We start from the raw sequence: 17663 nt of genomic DNA, 5'->3' as shown, positions 1-17663 counted from the left end.
TCCTCGTCTTACACTCACTGGACGCTCACAGACCCTGACTGGATCCAGGATACGACTGCATGATTTTGCTTATTGAGTTGCAACTTGTGAACAAATTTAAAGCACATGTGTTTTTTTCAACAATATCTACTAAAAAAATTTTCCTCCCGAACATATGAAAATATGTAATTAAGACAAATTTAAATGAAAACAATATTGCAACACTAAACTAAAACAGATAAATCCTCATTTTAAAGCAGAGCATTGGATTTTGCAGGATTTTTTTTCAATTTTTTTTAAAATTAATTTTTATTGGAGTATAGTTATTTACAATGTTGTGTTAGTTTCTGCTGTACAGCAAAGAGAATCAGCTACACATATACGTATATCCACTCTTTTTTAGATTCTATTTCCATATAGGTCATTACAGAGTATTGAATAAGGTTCCCTGTGGTATACGGTAGGTTCTTATTAGTTATCTATTTCATATATGGTAGTGTGTATACGTCAATTCCAATCTCAGGATATTATAAAATTAAGTACTCATTTCCTAGAAACAGTTTCTTCTCATGTTCCCATTTCAAATGAATGCTTACACGGTGAAGGTACCAAGGAGCATTCAGAAAGGAAACGTGCTAACTCCCAGTTTGGGGCTCATATCCTGAAAGCTGTCCAAACCAACTGAATATAACCAGCTACACATTTTCACGTGTAACCAGTTAGCATGTTTTCAAGTATCCAATGTAGACACCAACCTGACACGCCTCTGAATGCGAAGCTTCAAGCCACAGACAGCAAAATGGAATCCAAAACAGACTCCAGGGCAAAACTAATGAACTAATAGAGGGACTCACATCCAAGGTTTCTGACCCCAGGTTCGGTAAACACTAAAGAGACAGACAGCAGACCAAGCTCCTCAGTCTGCGGCACAGAACCGGGAGACCCTGGCCGCCAGCCAGAGGGAATCCCAGACACAGAGGAGGTCTCCCCTGGGTGGGCACCCAGGCCCCGGGGCAGTTCTGGAAACACATCAGGCCACCTGCAGAAGGTTCCTCTCTGGCGGCCTGTGGGCAGCTGTTCTCACTAGTGCTCCAGGCAGGGGCACCACGTGTGGCTCGGGCTGACCTCCACGGCCACAGACCAAATTCACTTCCGACTATAAAGGCAAAACCCCGAATGCTATCATCATGTCTCTACCTCAGCAACACAATTTCTAAAGACCTATTCTCGAAGGCACTCAACAACTCCTTAAGGTCATGGGAACGAGGACAGGCGGTGCACATTACATGTAACAACAAAGTATGTGAGAAAACCTAACTGTCCATGAAAACAAGTAGGAAGAAGTGAATGTGCTGCCATACATCACTACTACAGGATACTGTGAGTCCTAAAAAATACTTTGGTACTTGGGGTGGGGGGGTGGGGAAGGGGTGGGTATCACTTACACGGGCTTCATGATATCCTACTGAGTAAAAACAGCAAGCTGAAAAACAATGTACATACAAAATGATGTAATTCTGATAAAAATAAATAAATAAAACTATATTCACATGCATGTAGGTATATATATTTCTGTATGTGCACAAAATGTCTGGAGGGGTACCCAACAAATTATTAGTAGTGGTTACCCCTAGGAAGTGATTTATTTATTTGGCTTGGGGTGGGTGTTAGATTTCGCTTTTTACTTCATGCACTTTTGAACTCATTAAATCTTTTAACACAATAATCATATAATCTATCGTACTTAAGAATATATGGAATATGGTTTGATAATGTACTATGGCTATATAAGATGTTATTGTGGGAAACCGAATGAATTCTATGCACTATTTTTGCAATTTTTTATGAGATTAAAATTATTCCAAAATTAAAATATACGTGAGAGAGACTATGTAAAATTGGTGTTATTTCTTTTTTAAATGTTTGATAAATTTTGTCAGTGAAACCATCTGGGCTTGTAGATTTATTTTCCAGATTTTTTTTTTCCTTCTCTCTTTTGCTTTTACTTTTTTTAGAGCAGTTTAAGGGTCACAAGCAAAATTGAGGGCAAGGCACAGAGAGTTCCCATCCATCCCCTGCCCCGCACATGCACAGCCTCTCCCAGTATCACCATCTGCCGCCAGAGTGGCGCATGTGTCACAGACGATGAGCTACACTGACATGTCATCGCCACCCAAAGCCCACAGGGCTCACTCTTGCTGTCACACGTTCCATGGGCTTGGACCACCGTATAATGACATGCATCTATCATTACGCTACCATGCAGAGTACTTCACGGCCCTAAAAATCCTCTGTGCGCGTGCCTATTCATCCCTCTCGCCACCCCCTGAACCCCTGAACCCCTGGCAGCCACTGATCTTTTTTACTGTCTCCATAGTTTTCCAGAATAGTTGGAATCAGTAGCCTTTTCAGATTGATTTCTTTCACTGAGTAACGTGCATTTAAGATTGTTCCGTGCCTTTTCTTGGCTTGAGAACTCATTTCTTTTTAGTGCTAAATAATATTCCATTGTCTCAATGTACCAGTTTATTTATCCATTCAACTACTGAAGGACATCCATCTTGGTTGCTCCCAAGTTTGGGCAATTATGAATAAAGCCCCGATAAACAGCCACGTGCAGGTTGCTTTCAAACATCCCTTGGTGAGATGAAACCACACCATGGTATGATTCACACTGGATGCTCGTGACCAGAACGCAGAACACTCCTGCAGCTGAAAGGAGAACTTCAATATCATCCCCTCCGGGGTCTCCCAACTTTTCAGCTGCACAGCTTCCACTCGAACTCTTTTGAGGAATGTGAGTGAGAAACTGTGCTGCTGAGGCAGAGGCGGGCCTGCCCTCTGGGCACCCCTTCCTCCCAATGGAGTGGCGTGGCAGACTCTGGAAACCAGTGGAAAAGGCACCCTCTCCTCCCCAGCGCAGTGGCTCCCCCGCCTCAGTCCTGCCTCCCACCCTCCCGCCCCGACCTTGCTCACTGTGCCGACCAACCTTTCTGACTTTCCAGAATCTAGACTGCTGACAATTTCCTTTCAATCTTTAAAACCGCTACCATTTCCGTGACATCTGGGGAAGGAGGGTCATCTTCACCTGATGACTGGTCACGCATATTGACCTAGAAAATCCCCCGCCCCAAGTAAATGCTCCCTGGCTTGAAACCCTCTCCGGCCTCAGGGCACAGAGGCCCACACCCCTGCTTCTGCTCCTGCTGTGCTGCCTTCCTTCTTCAGTCTCCCCTGTGGTCTCCTCGCTCTGCCTTTCCCTCTGGGGTTTGAGTTCCTCGAGGGTTTGCCCTAGGCCTTCTTTGCATTTTTCAGTTCTCCATATGGGGCAATTGTTATACCAATGACTTCCAAATTTCTACTTCCAGACTAGCCCTTTCTAGAAAGTGCCAGTCCTACACATCCAAATGTTCCCTGGACACCATCCCTCGGATCTCCCAGAGGCGCCTCACACTCAACAGGTATGACGCAGACGTGTTCTTTCTGTGTCCCACATCTTCAATGAAGAGACCCATCACCTCCCCGGCATTCATTTCAGAAACTCGGGAGTCATCCTCCGACGTGCACCTCTTCACACCAAGCCTGCTGCTTCTATTTCAGAGCGTTCTCCCCAGCCCACTGGCTCCACCTCCACCCAGGCCGGCACGGCCTCCTGCCCTGGAGCGCCTCCTGCCCTGGAGCACGGCAACATGCTCTTCAATGTTTCTGCGCCCAACGTCACACTCATCCAAACCACCCTCTGCACGCCACCAGAAGAATCATTCTAAATCTGAGAGAGGAGTAAAGAGAGACAGACAGAGATCACACAGGAATATTTCAATTGCTGCTTAATGCCTTAAAACCCTGCCGGCTCCAGCATTTATTAAGGAAGACCTGCTTAAAATAAAGCACCCAAGGGTAACCACTCCCTTAGCCCTTCTTTAAAAACAGAAAATTGGCCATCTCTCTTTTCAAGATTTTGTGGGTTCTTGAATGCACACACTCATTTTAATCTTCTCCCCACTGCTGAGAGCTGAGGTAGAAGACTGCATAAGGTATACGTTGATGGCATTACTCTTTTTTAATACAATGCCTTTAGCAGACCATACACTTTGCTGTGTTGTCCAATACAACAGCCACTAGCCATATGTGGCTATTTAAATTTTCATTAATTAAAAGTAAATTAAATGACTATTTAGTTCCCCAGGCCCACTAGCCACATTTCAAGTGCTTAATGCCACATGTGGCCAGTGGCTACCACACCGGACAGCACAAAACATTTCCACCACCACAGAAAGTGCTACTGTGCCTGCCACCTCACACCCACAACACCCACCGGGCTGTAGGCAGCATGTGACTTTGTTCCAACACTGGTCTAGACTCCCGAGTCCGGTCCAAATTCCTCTCTGGCACGCATAAATCCTCCCACGAGCGAGCCCCGTGCTTCCAACCTGCTCTCCCGCCACCGGCCGGGGGACGCTGTCTGGACGCCCAGCCCACTCAGCTCTGGCTCATCCTCCTTTTGTCCAGCACGTTCTTCCGTGTTCCTCTGCTCCATCCTCCTCACACGTGCCTTCAAAGCAAAGCTGGAAGAAACTTTCTTTCCTGCTCGCCCGGTCCTGACCATCACTCCCCTGTAGCGCCGACTGGGTCCTGCACACACTTCACCATGCTGCCGGTTCACGTGTCTGTCAGCCCCACTAGGTCATGAGCCTTTTTACTCAGTCTGCTGAAGGCTGCTGAAAGACAGGATGACACGCTGAGGGTCTTGGTCTGCTCGGGCTGGTATACCGAAATGCCACAGGCTGGGTGATCTAAACAACCGTTCTGGAGGCTGGACGTCTGAGATCCAAGTGTCATAGCACGGCTGGTCCCTCCCACGGCCTCTCTCTTCATGTGCAGACAACCGCCCACCTGGGTCCTCACGTAGTCTTTCCTCTGTGTGTGCGTGTGTGTCTCTCTCTCTAAGGACACCGCTCCTACGGGATTAGGGACCCACCCTTAGGACCTCATTTAACCTTAATCACCTCCTTAAAGAAATATAGTCACACTGGGGGTTAGGGCTTCAACATATGAATTTTGGGGGATACAGTTCAGTCCATAGCACCAAGATTATCTGACGATGAGATAAGAATCTCTATTTCTATAACATTTCTATGACCTTCATTTCAAAACCATCCTAGTTTTAGTGTTTCCTAGCTGTTTCCTGAAAAGGCTAATCCTTAGCCTCCTTCATCTTTAGAAGTAACCTAAAGACACAAACCCATGAGTTATGGAGGAACTTACTAGGACATGCTCTTTTGAGTTGCCTGTTTTCAACAAGCATAAGCATGCCTTTTGACGTTTCAGATACTCATTTTAAAGGTTCTCTACCAAAGACCCTGTAGAAAATTTCTGAAGTCTGAAAGGGAATAAAAGTTCTTTCTCTGTTTCCAAAATGGTAATCTTAAATCACGCATAGCCAGTGTAGACTGAAGGAACAGGATCTCTATTCTCTCCTTACAGCTGAGTGACACAAAGCCAAGTCTGAATGGAAACCCCTGCGTGACCACTGTCCCCCAGCGATTACTTGAAGTACTGCCCCAAGAATCCAGGAACTCTCAAAACACAGGCCATTCATTTCCTGTGTGAAAAGTGGGAAGGGAGCCCTTGGGGGGCATCACTCCAAAAGATTCTTCATCAACAGATGACAAAGGTAACAATTTTTAGATGTTTCCTTCCCTGACAACAGAGGTTTTTCTTTGCCAAATAGTACATAACTTCTTAGTCATTTTAATACGAAAGTACACCACCAGAAATGTTAGATAACTTAAGGGTATAAAGACTGATCCACAAGGATTATGCTGGTCTCACTCAGAAGCAAGCTCACTGCAAGCAAAATGCTACAGGAAGAGTCCGTCTTAAGGATGCACCAGCAGTACGTTTCCCACTCCCACCGCCCTGCTTCCTTCCCCCCCTTTCCTCGGCCGTGTCATCGCAGAGTGACTAAATGCTTTGTAGGCGTTCATTTTATATTAAATAAATGGTGCATATCATGTCAGTTAAAAGATGAAAGAGAGATGTGTCTTCAAAATTACAAGCCTCTGGGACTTTCCAACTACAACGACGGAGCACTCACCCTGGAGCCCGACGATGACACCTGCGGGGACGCCCCATGGGGGTGCGGGCCGCATCGGCAGGCAGGGACTCCACCCCCGGCTCCCGCTCCACGAGGACTCTTCACCCCAGCAGACCAGTGCCCCCGCCCCGGTCTCTTTCCGGACTCTAAGTCCTGAATGTATACTGATCTCACTTTGCGAGACTGAAGGTCAAAGGAGGGCAGGGAAGTGAATGACCACAGAGGCTGCCACGAGTGCACGACCCCGACCCACACGCCCGGGCTGAGGCCTGCGCCAGGCAGCTGCCCCCAGAAGGGCACTGTGCCCCGACACACCCGCTCCTTCCTGCCCGCCAGCCGAGGAAGGGGCCTGGCCAGACCGGCCAGTGCCGAGCAGGACGGCAGTCACTCTCTCCCAGGTGCTGCGACTGCCGACGGGGAGACAGGACCCTCACCTCTCCATCCCGCGTCCGGGCCCGTGCGTCACGCGGGAAGCATTTACTGCACAAGGTAACAGGCGCGCCCCTCCCAGTCATCCCAACACAGCGGAACGATGGAGCAGACTGGCTGGTGTCCCCACCCTCACTCACCACCCCACTCTCTGCCTTCAGCCACATCCTAGGCAACCAGTTCATTGTGGGGACAGAGACCCGGCACGAGGCACCTGTCAGACCACGGCCCTCCTCCACGGAGCCCCACCCCCAGGATAAACACTGATCCTGCGGAGGCACGAGGGGCCCTGGGGAATCTCCTCCAGCCCCTGCTCACCCCCCTCTGCTCCGCATACATACACACACACACACACACACGGGACAGTCCTCACCTGCCCTGGGGCCTCCCCACCTGCAGAGCCCTCCCCGCAAACAGACCTCCCAGAAATGCAGTTTCTCCCTGGATTCAAATGCCCCCCTCGGGGAGGCCTTCCTCGCCCACCCTGGTGAAAACTGCAGCCTCCCCACCCCAAATCTACAAGTGTTTCCTCCCCGTCCCTCTTCCCTCCCGGTTTCTCTCAATGCACTTATCAAAATCTAATGTTCCGTATGTTTCTATTCAGCTGGCCGTCTGCTCCCCCCACTGAGGACGCACGTCTGTGACGGCAGAAACTTCTGTCCTGTAACATCTCCAGGCGGCCGCCTCACACACGCGTCACGGCCCGAGTGTTCGGGGAGCCCTTCTGCGAATAGAGGAACGGCCACGCTTGCCCTCAGCCCGGCCCTCCCCGCCCTCTCCCATCTCACGGGGCACACGCAGCAAATCCTGGCGCTCAGTCCTGACTCCTGGCCATCCTCCAGCGACAGCGACAGCGATGCCCTCAGTCCTGCTCCAGACCCGCCTCAGCCCCAGCCGCGTCTCAGCCCCGCGGCCGCCGCCCTGCATCCAACCACGTGCTGCCCGCAGCGCCTGCCCCGCAGCTGGCCTCTGGCTCACTCTCCCTCCTCCCAGCAGCCGGTGAGTCTTTAAGGGCACCAGTGGTCAGAGCAGCAAGACCTCCAGCGGCTCCTCACCACACCTGGCGCAGAAGCCCAGGGCCCAGCACACCCGCCCGGCCAGCCCCGGGCTGCCTTCCTGGCCCGTCTCCCAGGGCCTGCCCCCCGCGCCATGACTCACCAGGCTCCCTCCTCTGCGGCCCCGGCCCAGCCAGCCCGCCAGCCTCGACTGCTCCCTCCCCGGCCACAGGGACGGCTCCTCCTGACCCCGATTTGCCTGCCCAGAGGCATCTCCTGACCCCCAGTCTGAGGTTACCTCCCCAAAGTCCCAACCTCCCTTTGTCTGCCAGGCGTTAACAGAAGGCAAATGGACAGAGCAAATGGCGCCTTTCTTTACGACAGAGCCTGGAAGTGTAACAGGTCAATGAACATGGCCGATACTTCAGCGGCTCTGGTGCCTGGGACGCCGAGGAGAGCAAGGTGGGCTCGGCCCCTGCTCTCGTGAAGCATCACGATGGACAGCTAAGCCAGAGCCGGCCACGGCCAAGGGAGTCCTGAGAAGAGCAAACAGTTCAATTCAGTACACGCTGACCACCAACTGCATGCCAGGTACAACCTCGAAGGGCGGACCATCGACGAGGGAGACAGACACGTAAACCAGAACACCAAATAAACCAGCCCTCCCAACACGGGTCTAAAACGGTGACCCTGTAGGCAGTTCAGGTCCTCCAAGAAGCAGACATCGTGACAGGATCAGACGTGAAGAGATTTAGGTGGGAAAATGGGGAGGGCCCCGGAGGAGGCTGGCGAGCTGTCGGATGTGACTGCAGAAGGAAGAAGAAAGGCAGGCAGGTCGGGCAGGAAAAGTCCTAGACTCCAGGCAGCCCTAGGAAAGTTGCAGGCCACGTGGGGTCCTTGAGCCAAGGTCCCTGTCGGGAGTCACAGCCTCCCAGGCATGCGGCAGCTGCTGTACTCCTGCGGCAGAAGTCGTGACCTCAGTTGTGGTCAATGTGGACCCGGACCCCAGCAGGGGAGGCCCAGGGGGATCATGGCCACTGCGGTGCCGGATTAGACTGGAGTCTTGGAGCTCCACCCGGCGGGGCCGGACTCCCAGCGCACTCATCTCAGCCTCTTTTCCTCCTAGGAGTTCAGAGCAACAAAGACCACATCCTGGTTCAATGGCTCCCCGAGGCACAGGTCAGTCCTCCCAGGGCTTCACTGAATCTGAAAAACTATTATCAAAAAGTTAAGTATTCAAGCCAATTACGGAGGATTCTTGATTTAAAACTGAGAATAAGCACCATGCTTGGGTCACTCTTCTATTAATTCAGCAAGCGCTCAGTAAAACGCCTAAAATATGCTAGGCGCTGAGGACATGACGATGGGCAGATCAAACTTCCTCTGGAATTGCTCCCTATGAAGTGGCAAAGAAAAGCCAAACAAACAATAAACACAGAATTGGATAAATCCTGTAAGAATGACACAGGAAGTGCTAAAGGGACAAAAAGAGCAGGCACCTAACTTTGGGCAGGCTGTTCTCAGAGGAAGGCAGAGCTTCAAAGAGAAAGTGAAGTTTAAACTTAAGTCTTCACACGAAGGAAGGAATTCAACACGTACAGAGAGCTGGCAATGAACAGCATGTGCAAAGTTTTATGATATTAATGGAAATCCTAGTATTGATATTCTTTTAAAAATTTATAAATCAAAATTTTTTAAAAAGACAACTGCACTAGGATGATTTACTATAGAAAGAAAAAAATTCTAAAGGGAATACACCTGAATCATGATAATGGATTCTGCGTAAAGTGGGATGGACGTACAAGCAGCTAATCAGTAAGTACAATTTTTAAAGATTTTCAAACATGTGTTTTATAAATTGAAACATCTGATTGCCCTTAAAAATATAAACAGAAATCACATTATACCAGGCAACAGCTAAAAAAATGTTACACAAAGTACAAGAAATACCAGTTGACATCTAGGTATCTCCTTAAAAGCTCTGTTAGTGTTGCGTGGTCTGCTAGTTCTCAAAGGTGTTGCCCTCAAGAACCCTTCACGCTCTTAAAAATTATTGAGGACCCCAAGGAGCTGTTGTTTCTTTGTGAGTTATCAATGTTTACCATATTAGCAACTGAAACGATGCAATTTTTTAACATTTAATTAATTTAAAAAATTTTATAATAAACCTACCATGTTAACATAAGTAATATTTTAAATTAAAAAAATAATAGATTTCCAAAGCATTTAGTGAGTACAGGTATTGTTTTACTTTTACAAGCGTCCTTAATATCTGGCTTCTTAGAAGACAAGTGGATTCTCATATCTGCTTCAGCATTCAGCTGGCTGCAGGATATGTGGTTGAAGTCAATGAAGCAAATCCTGTCTATGACGTCTATGAAGCAAAGCCTCACACACACGTGGGTTAGAAAAGGGAGGAGTATTTCAGCAGCCTTTTCAGATCACTGTGGACATTCTGCTTTGATACCACACCAAAACCAGGCAAGTGGTAGTTTCTTAAACGACAGTTGCAACGTAGAATCTAAAACCTTGTCAATGAACTTTTCGTACTGCAACTTTTCGTTGCAATCCATCGGTATATCTTTGAATGGATCTTTTACCCATGCACGAATTTGTAACATGATACACTGTTCATTTGGAAAATGCTGGTTCACAGAATTACGCAGCTCTTCCTAACGTTGACACATTTCACTAAATAATGTCAATAACTCACATTCATTAATATTGCCACTGATCCCATCAAAAAAAGTCTTTAAGTACTGAGAGGCTGTCAAGCTCATGGTAGCAGATAAAAGTTTTAAATTTTTATATTTTTGCTTGAAAGCACAAATATTATCATTGGCTACAATTTCTGACAATTGTTCTTCATTTCTCAGAAAACGTCCACCAAATACCCAGCTCTGAGTAACTGCAGCTTGTCTGTCACTCACTTTTTCAAGTAAAAATCACGCTCCACAACAAACGTGGACTGTTTGTTCTGCAGCACAAACTGCATAACAGAGCTGTTCACAGGCCCTGGACCTCTCAGTGTGGCAGACGTGCTTTACGTGCACCTCCCATTCCTCACGAGGAGACCAGAACAAGTACTCAGGATTGAGATTTAAGAAAGTTAACTGTTACTGCTTCAGCAAGAAAGGATATGTCTAAGTCAAAGTGGCACTGTTTCTACTGCAAGTGGGGAGGTGGTGAAGAATGCACTGACTGTCAGTGTGATTTGGGGCCCTTCCCTCACAGTTTCTGCCAAGGCGCCAGTAGTTTTATCCATCACTGCTCCTGTACCATCAGTACAAACATGGAAAACAGAAATGACGTCTTAGTATTATTATAAAAAAATAGTTTTCCCTCGTAGGCCCCCAGCAACCGTCTTAGGGAGCCCGAGAGGTGTGTGAACCACTGTATGGGAACCGCTGGCAGATTATTTCTAGAAGAAAACACAAGAAACGGATACCACAGGCCACGTTTGGGAAGACGCCAGAGGTAGGAGGGGTGCTCACTCCAGCCTACATTTCCTTTAAATTGTTTCGTTTCTCTGCAATGCGTATCTACATTCCTATTTTAATACAACATTGTGCAAAGCCTTATGACCAATGGAGAAACAAAGGTAAACCTGACCACTACAGCCAAAACCTTACCTAGCACCCAGCAGGTACTCAATAATTACTGAATGAATGAATATACATAAATAACAAACACAAAAAACAAAAGGTGGCAAGAACTCCAGAAGAGGGGGCAAAAGGTGATGAGAATTCTGAGAAAGGAGCCTCATCAGAGAGGATCAGGAAAGGGTCACATAAGACACTTGGGCTGGGCTTTGACAGATGAATGGAATTTGGACATGAGAACTTAAGTACAGCACAGAATATTTAGGAAGCACAACAAATGTTTATCGATGTGAAGGCAATGTCAGGCTGTCATTTGGAAAACTAGGAATTATCAATATATCACAAATTTTAGAAATTAAAGACATTTAATGAGGAAAAACGCTTTTTGTGAAAAGAAGTCCCTTCCTCTACATCCACAAATGGAGCTTTTCCCCTTTCTGGTCAACTCCATCCAGGCTGGAGCCCCTGCACTATCAAACTGCATGAAAACAAGAAACAGACTGAAGTTAAAGCTACAGAATAGACCTATTAACCGGAATGAAAAAACAGGAGTGGGACAAGTGTAACCTATTGTGTAGGAATTTCCTCTCTAAACCTCTGCAGGCAACTAAAACAAAGAACAAACTTCACACCATCACCCTTGGTTTTTTGTGGGGGTTTTTTTCAGGTTTACAAAAAATTTATTTGCAACAACAGAGATTTCCCACACACCCCCTACTGTTTACATCTTGTATTACTGTGGTACATACGTTCTAATTGATGAATACAATTGATACGTTATCATAACTAAAGGCCGCAGCTAACATTAGGGCTCACTCTTTGTGTCGTACAATCTCTGGGTTTTGACAAACGTAGAATGACTTGTATCTACCTATCTACCATTACTGTATCGTACAGAATAGTTACACTGCCCTAAAGATCCCCTGTGCCCACCCAGTCACCCTATCATCCTCGTTTCTAAAGCAGTTCAGCAGCAACAGCCCCAAGATACTGTACAGTACCGAAATTAGTTGTGAGGCATAATTTCAGACAGTAATAGGCAAAGCATAAGTGTTTGGGAATTAATTCTTCTAAATAAAAATCAAGATTATACCGCTAATAACCTCATTTTCACCCACAGATGCTTTGAGGAGCCACATACGTGAATTCTCCTGAGTATTTCATGGGGTGGGGGGGCTTCTAAGAAGAGTGAGGTTCTGTGTACCTCCACCCGTCACCCTCACCTTAATTTGAAGAAGACCCCTAAGTCACGACGGGCAAAACAGCCAGGAAAGCTAGGCAGCAAGACCGCGGCTGTGCCTATTTCCCTCTGGAATGAGGAAGCCCACCAGCCTGCTCTATGGGGAGAGATGAGTGTCCAAAGACCAGAACCATCCCTGAGGATGAACCCCAATTTCAACAATCAGTGAGAACCCAGGGAGGATGCTGGAGAACAAGGCCACGTGCGAGTTATGAATAAAGGCAGGGGCGTATTTTCTACTAGTCAAGGCTGGGTACGGGCTGAGGGGACATCGTGCAGGCTTCTCCAGGTTACCCTGGAATCTGTCACTGACCCCCGTCTCCACGTGGGCAGCTTTTTGTCTGTGTTAAGCTCCCTCCTCCCTCCAACCTGCCTCGTATGATGTCATCTCGAAGTTTCAAGCAACTCCTCATTCAGACAAATGTGAGTGCCATGAAGGCACCCTATTCCAACTTGACTTTATTCTAACTTAGAAGTTTCTCTCAAACGGGGTGCGGGGGAGGAGGGGGGAGAGACACAGCATGTAGGGCAAAGGGAGACCCACTTTCTACTTCTACTTGATGAAAATATAAAAATGATCATGACGATGACATGAACTTTGGTTGCTTCAGGAGCGTGCTTCGTTAACAACACCTTCCTTTAATTATGCAAATAAAACCTTACCGGTGTGGGCATGGGACAGGCCAGAGCTCCTGCCTCCTTTGCTGCACTGCACTCCGCTGTCCCCTCCCCTCAACACTGTCTTCTCCTTCCTCAGCTTAAGCTACGTCTCCAGGCTCCTATCCACCTATGCGTAATCTTGTACCCTTCACCCAACTGTACATCCTCTACATGTGTCTAAAATGACAGCAGCATAAAAGGATTCAATAGAGAAGCATTTCTTTTGTTGAAGTACTTGTCTTTATGTGTGTTCTGTCACACAAATCATGAAGCTCTCAATCTTATCTAACCCTCAACTCCTAGAAAGAACTTCAACATCCAACCACAAAACAACAAGGAATTGAGGGAATAACTAATACACTGGAGCAGAAATTAGGAGCAATATGCAAAAACATATTTGAACTTGTGTAAAATCTAAACGGCATCTACATGATTTTTCCCTCGATGAAGAACTATAACAAACTCAGGACAGCAGTTACTGTCAGGACCATCCCTAATCTGAGCTTTTCAGATTTTCCAGGAGCAGCTAATCACCAAGAAGTCTCAAATCCACCCTTTTCCAATTGCACTTCCATTTAAAAAAAAAATGCCACACGTCACAGAACGTTTAAAAATTTGGATGTTGAATTCAAAGCGGTTGCATGTAAATGCTGTATTATCTGTAAAACAAAGATAACGACGGAACCTACCTCCCGAAGGCTGGTGAGCAGTCAGTACAGTCCGGTGCATATTTATTAGACAGTGGTAACAAGTCACTACCCCAACCGGAGCGGAACTTGAACTGGGTTCAGACTATGGAGAAAATGGCTGCTGACAGTTGAAAACGCATTTAAGTGTCAAGAACAGTCAAGCATTTAGTTGCTTCTCTTCAAGGGCTACGAGGCCTCCCTGATCCCGGACAAGAACTAAACTCTGTGAAACGACAGCCACGCGGAGTTCAGGACACGAGCCTTGGGGTAACGGAGGGGTAACGCCACCACCACGCCTCGGAGGCCTAATCACTCAGTCTACTTTAAACAAACAACCACTTACTGAATATGCTTTTTTAATTTTCAAAAGTTCCCTAAAAGGGGCTAACAACCTCGTTCGAAGTGTTCAGTGCTTTGCACCTGCTAAGGCATTAGGCTCATACGGGCCCCTAGAGGCAGGTGCTGCGACCACCCCGTCTCGGAGGAGGAAACCGAGGTACGCGGGGCTGCAGCCGGCGCGGCTGCCAGGGCGCTGACCCGCGGCCCTCGGCTGGGACAGCCCGCTCGGACCGAACGGTCATCCCCGTCCAGGTTCCCGCGCCTTAGGCCAAACCACCCAAAGCGCGGCCACCCGCCGGGCGCCGGAAGCCGGACGGGGGTCGGGGTTCGGGTGTGAGGGCCGGGCGGGGGTCCCGGGCCCGCGGAGGGTCGGGCGGGGATCTGGGAGGAGTGCCGGGCGGGGGACCCGGGCGCCGGGACGCTCACCTTCCGACAGCTCCAGCTCCAGCTCGGCCAGGCTCTCCCGCACCTCGGCGGGTAACGGCACCGCCTCCAGCGGGCACCCGCGCTCGGCCATGGCCCCGCCGAAGGACGGCCGGTCGTCCGGCTCGCGCCGGGCGGGGTCGGGGTCTGGGTCGGGGTCGGGCCGGGCCGAGCCGAGGCGGCGGCACTGGCAGCAGCTACGTCGCTCCCCTCTGCCCGGCGACCCGCATCGGCCCGTGGGGATCGCAGGCGGCGGGCAGGGGCGCGGCCCCGGCGGTTCCACAGAGGCGCGGGCACGAGCGCGGACGGCTCCTCCGGCGCCGCCACCGCCCCGCGCGCCCCCGAGCGCCCCCGAGCGCCCAGCCGGCCCTGTACGAAGCGCGCGTGCGCGGCGGGAAGGGCGAGAGGGAGAGCGCGGCGAGTCGCCTGCCAGGTGGGCGGCCGGCCCCGCCCAGCAACACCAGAGGCTCGCTCCCATTGGCCGCGAGGCCGCGGCGAGGCCGCTCTGGGCTCCCATTGGGAGAGCGGGGAGAGCGTCACTCCCGAGAGGCTCTGCGCCGAGGGCTTGGATCGTAGACAGGCAGGAACCCGGGCTCGCCTCTCAGCGCGGTCACCTCAGTGTTGTGGTTGCGGGCACGAGACGCCCCTCACCCCCGGTATTGGGGTCGCGGGCCTCAGGCGGGCGTCGGTCCACGGCGACCCCGCAGGCCCTGGTCTGGTGTCCGCGCGGACGAGGCTGCGGGGTGCGCTGGGCTTGCGCTGGGGCGGGCGGGGGGCGTCCACACGCTTTCTCCCCAGCACGCGTGGGCCTCATGCGTGGGGCTTTTCACGACTCTCGGGAGTGAGCTTGGACACCCTGGGCACCTTTGGACGCGTCCTTCGTAGACGCGCTGTGACACGTGTGTTAGCCTGGGGGCTGGTGGAGCTGAACTGAGACACCACGCCCCCCCGAACACGCACGCACCCCGAGAATCCCGAGGGAGCTGTTCCCCTGTGTCGGCGGGAAGCGTATCTGCCAGGTGCGACGGTGGACTGTAGTGGACGCGAATACCCGGCCTTGTCCGCAGAGGGCCACCTTCCTAGGTCGTATCCTTCTTGAGGTGACTGAGCCGGCCTGGCCATTGGGCCCAGCACAGAAGGCCTCTGAGAAGCAGTGCTCGCTCCAGAGCACGGCAGGCTGCCTACAGCTTAGCTGGGCCTGCGTGGCCCTCTCCTTCCTGGGCTCAACCCTGTCTCTTTCCCCTTCCTTTCACAGGTGTTGATGCCATATAAACTTGTACCCCAAACTCTCTCTCACCATCTGCTTCTGGAGAAACCATCCTGCAACAGTTGGCACCTGGGGTTTAGATGGCAGGTGATAAGATGGGGTGACTCACTCACCACTTGTGGGTGGAACACTCAAGAGCCCCTGGCACAAAGTGATCTGATTGTTAACCTTCCACCCGTGTAGAAGAGTGAACCAGAGAAGTGAAATGAATACCCTAGAAGCCTTTTACGTATGATGGAAATATTAGCCATAAGGAAGGGTAGTGGAATTGGGTAGCTATTCCTTAACACTACTGATGCCCTTAAGAGAAATAATGGACAGTGGATGGCTACCAACAGACCATTGAAAGCCATGGTGTCTCTTCGGGTGCCTGCAAAAGAAGCCTCATCTCCTGCATTGAAACAATACAGACAAGGGCCAGGCTCAAGAATTAACATCTCAAAGATGGTAAACACCCAGTCAAGGCAGTTCTGTTATGCTAAGTTTGGGGCCCTGGTTGGGAAAATCTGGGCCCATGACACATGTCAAAGAGATCTCATATCTGGGTAGATGCCCTCAAAGCTTTTGACCACTCCCCACCCCCAAGACTGCCTTGAACCTCTGCAGCCTGCCCATGTGGCTCACCTTTCCCCACCAACCTGTTGGGTACTAGGCATATAATTATGGTTATTTCTTAGCATAATTCAGGTGGACTATAGCCCCCTCCCCCTCAAAAGAACATATTAGTTTGCTAGGGCTGCAGTAACAAAGTACCACAGACTGGGTGGCTTAACAGAAATTTATCTCACAGCTCTGGGGGCTGGAAGTCAGAACAAGGTTACAGGGCTGTGAAGGAAGGATCGTCCATCCCTGTCTGCTAGCTTCTGGTGGTTTGCTGGCAATCTTCGGTGCTACTTGGCTTGTAGATGCATCATGCCCATCTCTGCTTTCATGTTCACATGCCTTTCTCCCTATGTGTGTGTGTTTGTGTCCAAATCCCGTTTTTAAGGACACCAGTCATTGGATTAGGACCTACCCTAATTAATTCATCTTAATTTGATTATCTGTAAAGACCCTGTTTCCAAATAAGGTTACCTTCACGGGTGCCGGGGGATTAGGACTTCAACATCTTTTGCAGGGACGCAGTTCAACCCGCTCCAGGTTGTGAGAACCAGCCAACTGCCAGGAGCTAGGGAAGTTTGTGTGGGGCTGGATTATAAGTGTGCTTGGTGAGTGGTGGTCCCCAGCATCCTTGTCTAATTCACCAGCATGACCCCTGCAGAAATCAGGAGAGAACTGGAGCGTAAAATGGGGTAGAAGACTATTACGAGCAATCTTCTAAGATACGGGATTTAACGCCCAGGCAAAGACTGGTAGCAAACTCCCTGAAAGGATGCTCCTAAAATGATGCTGTATTTATTGCTATATAACAAATTACTACACACTTGGTGGCTTGAAACAAGAATCATTATCTCTTTAGGTTACTGTGGGTCAGGGGATAGTGGAGATGGCTTGTCTCTGTTCGACAGCATCTGGGGCCTCAGCTGGAGCAGCCTGAAGGCCAGGGGTTGGAATGATCTGAAGGTTCATTTACTCACATGTCTGACAGTTGATGCAGGAGCCTGGATTGGGGGTGTCAGCCAGCATACCCACACATGGCCACTCCCTGTGGTCTAGGCTTCCCCACAATGTAATGGCTGGATTCCAAGGGCAGTTGTCCAAAGACAAAGGAAAGCCATGGCCTTTTTGTGAACTAGCCTCAGGAGTCATATACCATCACTTCTGCCACTCCCTAGCTGTTAGTAAATCTCACCTATATTCAGGGGAGAGGCATCAGACTCCATTCAAAGAGAGAAATTTCAGAATTTGCAGATATATTTTAAAAACACTACATGTAGAAAAAGCTATGGCCCACAGTAAGCAAAGTTGAAATGACAATTGCTACAGCGGACTGATGGAAAGGA

General features: G+C 49.6%; 1 protein-coding gene across 7 annotated transcripts in view; it reads right to left on the bottom strand.

The window, feature by feature from the left end:
- DIP2A (disco interacting protein 2 homolog A) overlaps positions 1–14770 on the bottom strand; it is a 92918-nt gene extending 78148 nt beyond the window's left edge. For all 7 annotated transcript variants that reach the window (XM_068547256.1, XM_068547254.1, XM_068547257.1 and 4 more), the window contains exon 1: positions 14457–14770. In XM_068547256.1, coding sequence (XP_068403357.1) covers positions 14457–14547 — 91 coding nt within the window. In that variant the 5' untranslated portion in view covers positions 14548–14770. The remainder of the gene's footprint in view (positions 1–14456) is intronic.
- Positions 14771–17663: the final 2893 nt, after the last annotated feature.

The sequence above is a fragment of the Eschrichtius robustus genome, chromosome 6 (assembly GCF_028021215.1).
Source record: "Eschrichtius robustus isolate mEscRob2 chromosome 6, mEscRob2.pri, whole genome shotgun sequence".
Taxonomy (NCBI): domain Eukaryota; kingdom Metazoa; phylum Chordata; class Mammalia; order Artiodactyla; family Eschrichtiidae; genus Eschrichtius; species Eschrichtius robustus.
Note: the sequence above shows the minus strand (reverse complement) of the source record. Positions and strands in the feature narration are given on the sequence as shown.